Here is an 11969-nt window from a genome sequence, read left to right as displayed (position 1 = left end):
CGGATTGCATCCCACTTCTGATGTCGGAGGCGTCATCAGGATGGCACTATCGTCCGACATCAGTTAGGGTAATCAAGCAAAGAGATAATTCAAAGAAACTCAAAACTCAAACAAACTCAAAACTCAAACGTTTATTCAAATTAGTCAGAACAAAAGACAGCCCCCAAAACGCCCGCCCTTCGCCACTTCCTATGTGTTTTGGCTGGGGAGAAGAAGTGGCGGAACAAACTCCCCAGCAACACATGTCTCTCTGTTAGGTTAGAAGAACCATTACAATACAAAAATCACAAGACTCCAATAAGTTTAGGTACTACAACGCTAAGCAATAACACTGGGTACACTACACGTAACGACAGGCAGTAACGCGACGACTCGACGAAGCCTCGACCAAGACTCGATCAAGACTGAGCTCCGCGGACGCCACGCCGACCACCACGAATCTGCCAAGCGCGCCAAAATGTTGTTTCACCGGAAACGCCACCAGAGGGCGCGCTTGCGTGACGTTTAGTGTCCGTACTAATGACAGTCTCCGACATATCTTTATTATTTAAACTATTAAGAGTATGAACATTGTTCTCTTTTATAAATCCCAGTTGACACAGAGACCCCAAGCCCAGAATAGGTTTGACCTTTTTATTAATTACTATGAATTCAGTTAAAAAAAAATTCTCCTCATTATTAAAAATCTTTAATTGTACTTTACCTAAAGGATAAATTTTGCCCCCACCAAAGACCTCTATTACAGTTTTTGTCTCAGATAGCTTAATATTTGTTTCATCATCGACAATTTTCATTACATCTCCAAAACTCAAGACGTTAATCTGAGCCCCCGTGTCACATTTAAAACTGACTCTTTTATTATTAACACGTATAGTTTCTGTCCATTCATTTGTTTTAAGATTAATTGAGGCTACTAGTCACAAATCATGTATTTTATTGTCAGATGTGTCAAAATTAATGTTATTGACCTTATTATGTGATGCAGTGCAACCACGAGCAAAGTGATTCATTTTTTTACATTTGGTACATGTTTTACCATAGGCGGGGCATTGCCTCGGTCCATGTTCTGAGTTACATTTCTTACAAAGATAATATGTGCTATTATACTGACGATTACTTTTAATATATGACCTATCTCTATTAAACGGATACTTAACTTTCCCCTCCTCTGCTGAAGCCGGCTGAGTCGTTGTTTTTGCTCCATGCACCTGTTGAACTTCTGTGTTGCTCAGCATCTTGATGTGCTCTCTTGATAGTTCTCCAGCTCGGCAGATATCCACTGCTCGCATTACTGTTAAGTCCTTCACTTCTAAAAGTTTCTGTTGGAGCCTTTGATCCCGTACACCAATGACAATTCTGTCTCGCAGCATTCTGTCCTTTTGTTCACCGAAATTGCAATTCTCCGCGAGTTTTCTAATTACCGTGTAGAATGCGTCAAACGATTCGCCATCTTGCTGATTTCTTTTGTTAAAATTGTAACTGTTAATAACCTCACTTTGCTTGGGCTTGAAATACTCATCAAATAGTAGTAAAATTTCTTCAAGCTTTATTTTTTCTTCATTTGTCTTCAGCACGTTAAAATATAGCTCCTGCGCCTGCTGCCCAATGCAGTTAAGTAAAATGGCCGCCTTCCTTGTCTCCGTAATTTTCTCAAACCCAGCAGCCATGAGAAAAATTTTAAAACTTTGTTTGAATCGTTGCCACTGGGGCCAACAGTCCTCTAAATTGTCCAACATCATGCCTTGTGGCATCTTGTATTCCACAGCTCCCACACCCATGTTGCCCATGTTGTCTACCGATTTTTCTTCGGCCATTGTTAGGTATTGTTTTATCCAAAATAATCCTTAGTCCTGGTTCTTCAACGGCTGCGCCATGTAATGAGGTCGAACAATAAAATAGTATTGATATTTTTATGTTGTTTATTTTCTTATTACACTGCACTTAAATGTACTTATTGTTAATTTAATATTAGATACGCAGAGGACGATATGGCCGTGCAGGCGAGCGCTGACCAGAGAGAGAGAGGGTTGGTGGAGGCGGAAGTGTTTCATAAAATATTTAATAAATGTCAATGTCAGATTTTATGTTTGGATACACTCCGCTACAGTTTATTTCTTTATAAAAATATGCTATTGTAGGCTATTTGAAGAAAAAGACCTAAAATTATTTTTTTCTGGCTAAAGAGGTTTATAATATGCTGAAATAAATTAATACTATTTATATTTGTATTCCACGAAGATTTTGAGACACACTTGAAAAAAGTCTAGTGGTCTTCACAAAAAATAAGTTCAAGTACCTAAAAAAATACCTAAACCCCTCTCAAAGCATTTACTGAAAAACTCTTTAACGAATTAAGAACCTTCAAACAAGAAAGGCCTTTTATAACAATAATCCCAAAACAGCCGATTACATTGTCAAAGCAGAATACAAAACATCCGAACATCCAGCAATCGGTTAAGCCCACAGATTGCTAACCTCTTACAAATAGCAAATTAAACGGGATTAAACATCTGCTACAATCCATTTTCCCGTTAGAAAAACACAGAGAAAGGAAAGATGGAGATGCCATAACTACTAGCCACTATTCCCAGTGTGAAGAAACGGCGCAAAAGAATTAAGTTTTTTTTTTACCCAGAGTTGCTACCTAATGGCTATCCTCCAGAATTAAATTTTAGACCACATCGATTCCGTGGATAAAAAGATATTAAAAAAATGTGTTTTTGCGTCTTGCAAAAACAAATTAGCAAGTTGACGTTCAATACAAAACAGTACTTTTGAGTTAGGCGCTATCTATAGTCTACCTGTCATATTAACTTATGTATGCTAACTTGCTAATCTATTTTTGTTAGGCGCAAAAACTCATTTTTTAAATATTTTTTTATTCACGGAATCGATGTAGTCTAAAATTTAATTCTGCAGTGTAGCAATTAGGTAGCAACTCGGGGTGAAAAAAAAACTCAATACTTTTGCGCCGTTTCTTCACACTAGGAAAAGTGACAGCCATCCTGATATCAGAATGGCTGTCACCTTAGAATGCTGGATATCTTCAAAACCACGAGAGTAGCAATTGGTAGCAACTAATGGTAGCTGGTAGCAATTAGGTAGCAACTCTCTACATATATTTCGAGAGGATTGGTGATTTGTGACGGCGGTCCTTTTTTTTTTTTTTTTTTTATCGACGTAAAATCATCAAATGACCCCTCCCGCTGTGGGTTAGCAGCGGTGAGGGAGTGTCAGACTCTTACTGACTAAAATCGTCGTGTTCCGTCATAGGCCTTTTATGTACCAGGGCCGCGGTATCTCTTTCGAACAACCCGCAGCCCCGGCAGGCCTTGGCCCTGCTGGGCCCCGCTGGGGTTGCTGACATCTCTTTGAGGAGCGCGTGGAACAACGCGCGCCGTCGACACGGGTCTGTCGTCTAGAAAGACAGAGGGACGATGAGCCACCCGAACTCACCGCCCACAGACCCACGCCTACGGTGGCCGGGAGTCATCTCGCGACACCCGGCGCCCATGGTGTCTACCTGGTCCAGCGCGGCGGCCGGGATGAGAGGTGCGAACTCTCTGGCGTTCCGCCTCCTCCTTCTCGAGCATGACCGCTTCGCAGAAGGAGGCGACGGCATCCCATTCCCTCTCGCCCCGGACCATGGCCTGAACCAGGGCCGGACGCGAGAGGTCGCCGCCGCCCAAAGCCTCGACGAGGACCCGGCGGTGCCCTTCCCATGCGGGGCACACCTGGACTGTGTGGTCCACCGTGTCCTCGGGGCTGTCCGCACAATGGTGACACCCGGGCGCCTCCTCACGACCGATGCGGTGCAGGTACCTCCCGAAACAACCGTGTCCGGTGAGGACCTGCGTCATGCGGTACGTGAGGGCGCCGTGACTCCTCCCGAGCCACTCCTCAAAGAGGGGACTTACCGCCACGATGGTGGCGTGCCCTGCACTGGGTTGCGACAGTCGCTCCCTCCAGGCCACCATGAGATCGCGCCGGAGCTCCGCCCGCTGCGCGACAACTTGCCGCGGCAACGGGGTTTCTCCCCGGCGCTGAGCCTCCTCGCGCCAGTCGTACAGGCGCAAGAAGACCCTCGCCTCCAGATCCCACGGTGGCAGTCCAGCAAGTAAGCCAGCTGCTTCGCGGGAAATCGTGCGGTACCCCCGGATTAGCCTAATGGCTATCACCCTTTGGGGCACGTTCAGGTAGTGTAAAGCCCGCGGCCGTACCGAACGTGCCCATACCGGGGCCCCGTAAAGGGCCATGGACCGCATGGCCCCCGCGTAGAGTCTGCGGCAGGGGGCGTTTGGGCCGCCCAGGTTGGGCAGGAGCCGCTTGAATGCAGCACCTGCCTTCTCCAGTTTGGGGCCCAAACGTCGGAAATGCTCGACGAAGTTCCACCGGCCGTCGAGGACGAGTCCCAGGTACCTCATCGCCCTCCCGACGCCGATGGTAACCCCCCCCACCGTGACTTGGGAGCCTGAAGGTGGCGCGTTCCGAAGCCCATGAAAGCACATGGCCTCGGATTTGTGCAAGGCCACCTCCAGGCCCAGCAGCTGGATCCTCTCGATGACTGTCGCAACCCCGCGCGTCATTATGTCGGCCGCCTCCTGGTGCGACCTCCCTTGTGCCAGAACCAGCGTGTCGTCAGCGTAGCAGACCACGCTGACGCCGCTAGGGAGGTCGGCGCGCAGCACCCAGTCGTAGCCGATGTTCCACAAGAGCGGCCCCAGTACCGACCCCTGAGGAACACCGCACGACATTTCTCGCCGGTTCCATTCCCCGTTGTGATCAGGGTAAATGATGGACCTATCCGACAGATAGGCCTCGACCACGCGACGAAGGTAGGTCGGCACCCGGTGATACCGGAGTGCCTCCCTAATGCAACTCCAGGGAAGGGTGTTGAAGGCGTTGGCGATGTCAAGAGACACCGCCAAGACGACCCCCCCCCGGGACACAGCATCCCCCGTCGTGAGAGCTCTCACGCGCATGATGGCGTCCACCGTTGAGCGCCCCTTGCGGAATCCGAACTGGTGGTCCGCAAGGTCCGGCCCTATCCCCCCAAGGTGCGCGACGAGGCGGTGTGCGACAACTCGCTCAAAGAGCTTGCCCACCTCGTCGAGCAACACGATAGGCCGGTATGCGGACGGAGAGTCCGCAGGGCGCCCCGGCTTCCGTATGAGGACCAGTTTCCCTGTCTTCCAACGAAGTGGGAACTGGCCCCTCTCCAAACATGCGCTGAGAAGCCCCCTAAGTCGAGGCCCGAGAGCCTCAAGGGCCAGGACCCAGGCCTTGCCAGGCAGGCCATCAGGCCCTGGGGCGGTGTTTTTGGCTTTCAGCCTAGCCACCGCCACTCTCAGGTCCACCCCAGTCACCTCGGGGACATCGTCGTCGTCGGAAGTGTGGTCCGTGCTTGACACCGCGGGTTGCAGAGACATGGGCGGGGGAGAGTGTTCCCCGCGCGAAGGGAACAGAGCGCTCACCACCTCCTCCACCAGCTGAGGCCGAAGGCTCTGTGTCAGCGGGGGGGCCCATGGGCGGAGCTTGCCCCGCACCATTTTGTACGGGCGCCCCCACGGGTCCCTGTCCAGAGACCCCAGCAACTCGGCATTGGCCACCTCCTTGGCCTGGATGATGGCCAATTGGAGGGCGGTCTTCGCAGCTCTGTATCCCTCGTACAGCTCTGCTTCCCTGGCTTCTGCATCCGGAGGGCGGATGCGCAGCCTGCGGTGTCTGGTGTACAGGTGCCTCGCAGCGACGCACGCCTCTCGAAGGGCGGCGATCTCGCAAGACCACCAGTACACCTGGCGTCGGGCGCGTCCTGGCGGGGCTCGGGGCATGGCCACGTCACAAATATCGGACATGGTCTCCCGGAACCACTCCGCCTCGTCGTTGATGTCGGCGGGCCTGTCCGGTGATGACACCCAGGCCTGCACGACTGAGGCTTCCAGGAGAAGCTCCCGGTCAAGGTGCCTCAGCGCCCAACGTGGACCACTCGGGGTCTGCAGGACCGGCGCGCTAGGGTTCTGGGCGGAGACGTCAAACCGGATGTACCGGTGATCGGAGTAGGTCTCCACCCTCTCCTCCACGCGCCAGTCAAAGACACGCGGCAGCAGAGCGGGGCTGGCGAACGAGATGTCCACTACTGACTCGCCCCGCATCCGTACACACGTGGGGACAGAACCCCGATTGAGGACGACCAGGCCTGCTTCCAGCGCCCAGTCCTCCACCATCCTACCCCGTGCATCTGTGCGTCGGGAACCCCAGGCCAAGTTCTTGGCGTTGAAGTCCCCTAACACTATCACGGGGAGGGAATAACTTCCGACGACGACGGACAACTCCAGGAGGGAGTTGTGGAACTCGGCGAGAGTTCGGCTCGGGGAGAAGTACACCCCCACGACGACTATCTCCCCGAACCGTGCTGCGACGCAACCCCTTCCACTCTTCACCCCTTCGAGGGAAGGGGTACCAGCGGCGGCCGACGATATGATGGTCACTGAGCCGCTAAGGTCCTTAACCCAGTCATCCCTGGGAAGGACAAAGTACGGCTCAGCGACCACGGCGATGTTGATCGACCACTGCGCCATGCTTTGGAGCAACAGATCCTGGGCACGGGCGCAGTGGTTGATGTTCGCCTGGAGGAAGCGTAATGGAGCCAGACTAGCACTCCATCACGTCTTCCTCCTCTTGAGACGCCGACACGGGCGCTGCGACAGCAACAGTGGCGACGGCGTTGACAGCGGCGGCAGCGTTGGAGGCGGCGGCAGCGTTGGAGGCGGCGGCGGCCGCAGGAGCTGCGGTGGTGGCCACTGCGGAGGTGGTGGTGGTGGCGGCGACGGACGGCCGGCCCTTGCCCTTACTCTTGGTCTTGGCGGGTGGGGCACAGGACTTGCTCCCTGCCCGGTGTTCGGCCGGCTTGCCAGCTGCCGCGCACACAGTGCAGTGCGGCGCGGCGCTACAAGCCACGGCCTTGTGTCCGGGCTGACCGCAGCGGAAGCAGAGGGCGCTGCGGTCGACCTCCGAGGTGCAACGAACACCCACATGATGCCCGACGTGGCATCGGAAGCACCTCAGCGGTCTGGGGTCTAGCAGCTTGACTTGCGCCGACACCCAGCCAACCAGCAATCTTCGGCCGTCGACGATGTTCTTGGCCGCCGTCACGGGGCAGCTCACCGTGATGGTGCACGTGCCCCTGAAGTCGGGACGTATGGTGCCCGCCTTCACTTCGTCGGCGGAGCACCCACCCGTCCTAGCGACGGCGGCCACCACCTCCTCTGCAGTAACTGAGTCGTCCAGGCCCATGATGCGCAGATCCGCGCACTTGTGGGGCCTGGAGACTCGGGCATCGTCCGCACTTATGGACGCCCTGAGCCTCTCGGCTAGAGCGTCTGCGGCGGGCCCACTGGCCGCTCCTGGGACCTCCAGCATTCGGGCGCCCGTTGCGGTCACCCTGAGCCGGAGGCCGGAGGTGATGCCTAGCTCCTGCAGGTTCACCGCCACTTTAGCTTGGGCGAGTACGTCGCGGTACGACACGCCCCTCTTGACCGCGTCCGGCTGTAGTGTAACTACTACAGCCGCGGTCTTGGGGGCGCGGAGCTGCGCCGCGGCGGCTCGCTCCTTGCGACGCTGCCTTTGGGCCTTCTTTCTGGCCGCCTTGGCCGCCCTCCGTCTCTCTTTCTTTTCCCCCACCACCTGCCACTCGGACTGAGTGGCAGGAGAGGTAGGGGCCGCAGATGGAGTCGGCTTCGGAGGGCGTTTCGCCACTGGTGCCGACGACGGAACCGGTGCTGGTGTTGGCACCGGGGTCCTTTGCGCCTGGACCGCTGTTGCGGCCTTGGGCTTTGGCTGGGCAGCCGCCTTCCTGGGCGGCCCGCTCGGCGCCGCCACAGGTGGCTTGTTCGGCGGTCCCCTTCTGGGCGGGGGTGCCGCTACAGCCGCAGCCGCATAAGAGGCCCTTTGGGCCGCTGGGGGCTTCGGCGCCGCGAGGGGAGGCCGTAGGACCCTGCCCTCCAGGACGGAGAAACGGGCCTGGAAGGCCGCCATCTCCTGCCGAACCAGGGCTAGGACCTGGCTCTCCACCGGGGAGGACTGCGGCCGCTGTGAAGTGGTCCCGCTGCGTTCGGCCTCCTGCTCTCTCATCTTTCTAAGGTCCGCCCGGAGACTCCTGTTCTCCTCCAGGAGCGAGTTCAGGGCGGCCGTGAGACGAGCCACTTCCTCTTGCAGCTTGGCCAGATCGCTCTTTGGAGCCTGGCCGAAGCTTGCTTCAGCTGCCGCAATGATTGTGGCGGAGGCCGAGTCAATCGCCCTCTGTTTATTAGCCTTGACGCGCTTTTGGGACACACCCTTGAACGCGGCCGCCACCGTCTTGGCGAAATTGGCCCTCCGCTCCTGGTCAGAGCCGACGGCCGCCGAGTCCTCCTCGGAGGAGCTCTGTTGAGCTGCTCCTCCCTTGTCCTTGGGCGCCTCAGCGACCCTCCCCTTCTCCGGCCTCCGGTCGGCCTTTTTGGCCGGGGCCCCGCGGCCACAGGAGGAAGACCCCAAGTCGTCCTTCTTCCTCTTTAGGAAGGCGTCGACTCGGTGGTCCTTCTTGCTTTGGGGGACCCTGAGGTCTCCCGCTGCTCCATCACTGGATGCAGACTCGGAGCCCGAGTCCTCATCCCACTCCCTTTCATCTTTGTTTTGGTTTTTTTCATTTACGGTTTCCATATAGTTCCCACGAGTAGAGAGCAAATATACGTCCACCCCGGCAGTGGCCTCATACCGGGGCAAGCCTACATACTGTTGGGGGCGGCTGGCCCCAACAGGGGGGAGCGCTAACGACCGTGTCCCCCACGGCCATTCATCCCCTCGCCGCGCTCCCGAAACTTGGGATTGGGTGGTTTTTTTATAAGGTGTCCTTCCTCTGGGCCGGGCGATTAAGCCAAGCCCTCGGCGGCGGCATTATTCATGCCTCCGTCTGCTGTCCGGCCAACCCGGCTCAGCAAACCCGCCGAAAGGTTTGCTCTTCGTTGTACGAAGAGCAAACGAGCACCGCTTTGGTGCGCCTGCACCTCCGCGGGTATGGCCGCATCCTTGCCATGTCCACAAGCGTCGACTGGTCAGGAGCGGCCCCTCCCTGGGTCCCTCTTTGTCTGGCCTCTCCCCTGAACCTTTCCGGCATGAGTATCTCTACCGGCAGAGCTTCAGGATCATTGAGGCACGCAAGCCCCACCACGACGACAACGTGGGGACCCCCTCGGTGGGGTGACGGCGGTCCTGACGCAGACATTTTGACGACACTACATTCCTAACAGATTTTGTGTAATGACATCTCCGCTAGTCATTTTGTTCTCCATGGATTAACAGGAAAACCAAAGAATCGTCAGTACATGGGGAATCTGTAAAATTTTGGGGCTTCCACAATTCGCATGGTATGTTCGGAATTGAGAGCATTTTCCTCCTTTTCCGCGAAAGCAATGGATTTAAGTGGGCAATGTGTTTCGTGACTCGCCAGGTGAATTCTTTAGTGATACAAACATGCATTGTAGGATAAAGACATTTTTGAAAAAGAACGAGCGATTTCAATTTTCAAATTGATACTTTGAGACGAAAACCTTCTCAATGAAGTGCTGAAATTAATATTTTTTTTACGCAAAGAATAAATTAAAGCCAAGCCGCTTAGAGGATTGATAGTTTTAGACTTAAAGTTTGTGTAAAACATGTTTACTATCAGCCACACATATGGACACACTATATTCTAAGCATAATATGCTTAGAATATATATTGTTTTTGTATGGTATTTATTCAAAATGTCTATTGCCAGTATTATTACGCCAAATATATTGTTCAGCGAACACTTTCTTGAAATATATTCTTTGACAGTTTATGAAACTTATTTTGCTGTGAGCACTATTAAAATATATTTTTTTCAACAGGTCCGTAGATTTTAGGCAGGCTATTAATACGCCATTATATTTGCAGCCTATCTCATAAATTGGATTACAAAAGCCGATAAATTCAATATCGGACGTGCTGGACCGACACCAAAAAAATCTAACGGTAAGTTGGAAAAATGACTGTTTTATTGTCAACTACAAGAAAGTGTACGAATGAAGAACTTTTGGCAAGGGGCTTAAGATGGAATGTAGGTAGATTTTAGTCAGTAGCAGTCTGACACTCCGTTCTCCTCCGCCCACGGCAGGAAGGATCATTTGGTGCTATACCGACTTCCAAAATAAGTCGGAAATTTTAATTGTTTATTTAGTAGGAACATACAAACTACAATTTACAAAATATTTATATAGTCGGAATATATTCTTAGGTTTATAACTACAACCTCTTCTTTGACTGCACAATTCATGAAGTAATTTTCAAAATATAGAAACCATACTATGGTTTTTTCAACTACAATTTGGAAAAAAAAATAGATGTAAATCTAAACTAATATTATAAAGCTAAAGAGTGTTGTTGTTTGCTTGAACGCGCTAATCTCAGGAACTACTGGTCCGATTTGAAAAATTCTTTCAGTGTTAGATAGCCCATTTATCGAGGAAGGCTACTTTTTTTTACGATTTGCTGGGTAAAAAGTGCATCATACCAAATACCAGCATACCAAACTATATTGAACAATTTATTCAATACCTAAGCCTACTGTTTCTACACTATTGAAACCATAGCTTCAGCCAAACGTTTATAGTTCAGATTAATGTGAACGTATGCACATACTAATGTTTATCTTGCGGTCAGTTATCGCAAATATTATTGACCTGGTTAAACTGTGACCGTAATTTAGATTTAACTTGACATTAACTGGTTCAAATATTATGGGCTTTTGTGGTAAAGTCAATGTGCCATAAATGTTAAGTATAGCTTAACCTTTCATTGGTTGAAGCTTACAGTGTTATTTAACAGGATTTCGTCCTACGATCTTTCTACGCCTACATTGATATCTAATATTATAAAGGTGAAGACTTTGTTTGCTTGAACGCATTAATCAGGAATCACTGGGCCGATTAAAATAATTATTTCAGTATATAATACATTATCAGTTGTTCCTACTGAACGGAAGCTAGTACGTTATAATTAGTTCGAACACACAAAGAACAATAATCGAAGGTCCCCAACCAAATGAAATTCTTCCCCAATAAATAGATTACTTCTCCGCCCTAACATAGAATAGAATAGAATAGAATATATTTATTTGCTTGAAATATGGTTAGGTACAATATAGGTCTTACAATACAATTATGTTTCTCATATCTCGCCTCATATTCAGCATGCAAAAAGAAGCTAGTTGAATTTAAACTTTATGAGCTGTATTTTAAAGATTCCTTTTCACATAGGTGAGAAACTTGAAATATAATCTAATGAATATAAAGATTTTTTTGCCGATCATGGGCCTTCCAAAAGCAAAGTCATTGCAAAGGTCTTCTTATAAAAAAAGTTTGCGGTTTTATTAAAGATTGACGATCTAAGATAGGCGCGCTAAGTTCGTATGAAAGCGATGGTCTTACTAAATAAACTGGCTTGCAAAAAATATGGCACCTGGGATAATCTGATTTTTCAGGGTCACTTTGTAATCAATAAAGGTGTGTGCTGTCATTGGTGTCAAAGATATACTTAGAAATTACACATAACTTAGAAACGTTACATAAGTATTTGCCGAGATACGAGAGGAGCTTTAACTGTTATAAGCCACCATGACTTTACATGGTAAGGGCCAGTTTTTCAATCGCCACATAACATTTATTTAAAATTATTATGTTTGTCTTTTTAACAGCTTATGCTTACACAATATGTCACCGCCACATTTGTTTATTGGATACTGATCATTGAAAACTCCTCCCTAAATCAATTAGACACTTGTACCAAACGCACAATTCGAAAAATTGCTAGAATCATAGGTGGTCGATTTTTTTGAATCCAAGTTTATACGATTCTACCTGTTTTATTAAGTACGTAGAGTTTTGTGTTTTTACGTACCTATGTTTCTCTTTTA

General features: G+C 50.5%; 1 protein-coding gene across 1 annotated transcript; it reads right to left on the bottom strand.

Annotated features, from left to right (window-relative positions):
• Positions 1 to 2177: 2177 nt before the first annotated feature.
• Positions 2178 to 8697, bottom strand: LOC124642182 (atherin-like). The gene is made up of 2 exons (XM_047180494.1): positions 7614 to 8697; positions 2178 to 2197 (listed from the first exon to the last, which is right to left on the bottom strand). The coding sequence occupies exons 1-2, from the start codon at positions 8695 to 8697 to the stop codon at positions 2178 to 2180; spliced, it is 1104 nt and encodes a 367-aa protein (XP_047036450.1).
• Between the last annotated feature and the right edge of the window lie 3272 nt (positions 8698 to 11969).

The sequence above is a fragment of the Helicoverpa zea genome, chromosome 24 (assembly GCF_022581195.2).
Source record: "Helicoverpa zea isolate HzStark_Cry1AcR chromosome 24, ilHelZeax1.1, whole genome shotgun sequence".
NCBI lineage: Eukaryota > Metazoa > Arthropoda > Insecta > Lepidoptera > Noctuidae > Helicoverpa > Helicoverpa zea.
The sequence above is the reverse complement of the archived record's forward strand: the minus strand, read 5'-3'. Positions and strand labels throughout refer to the sequence as shown.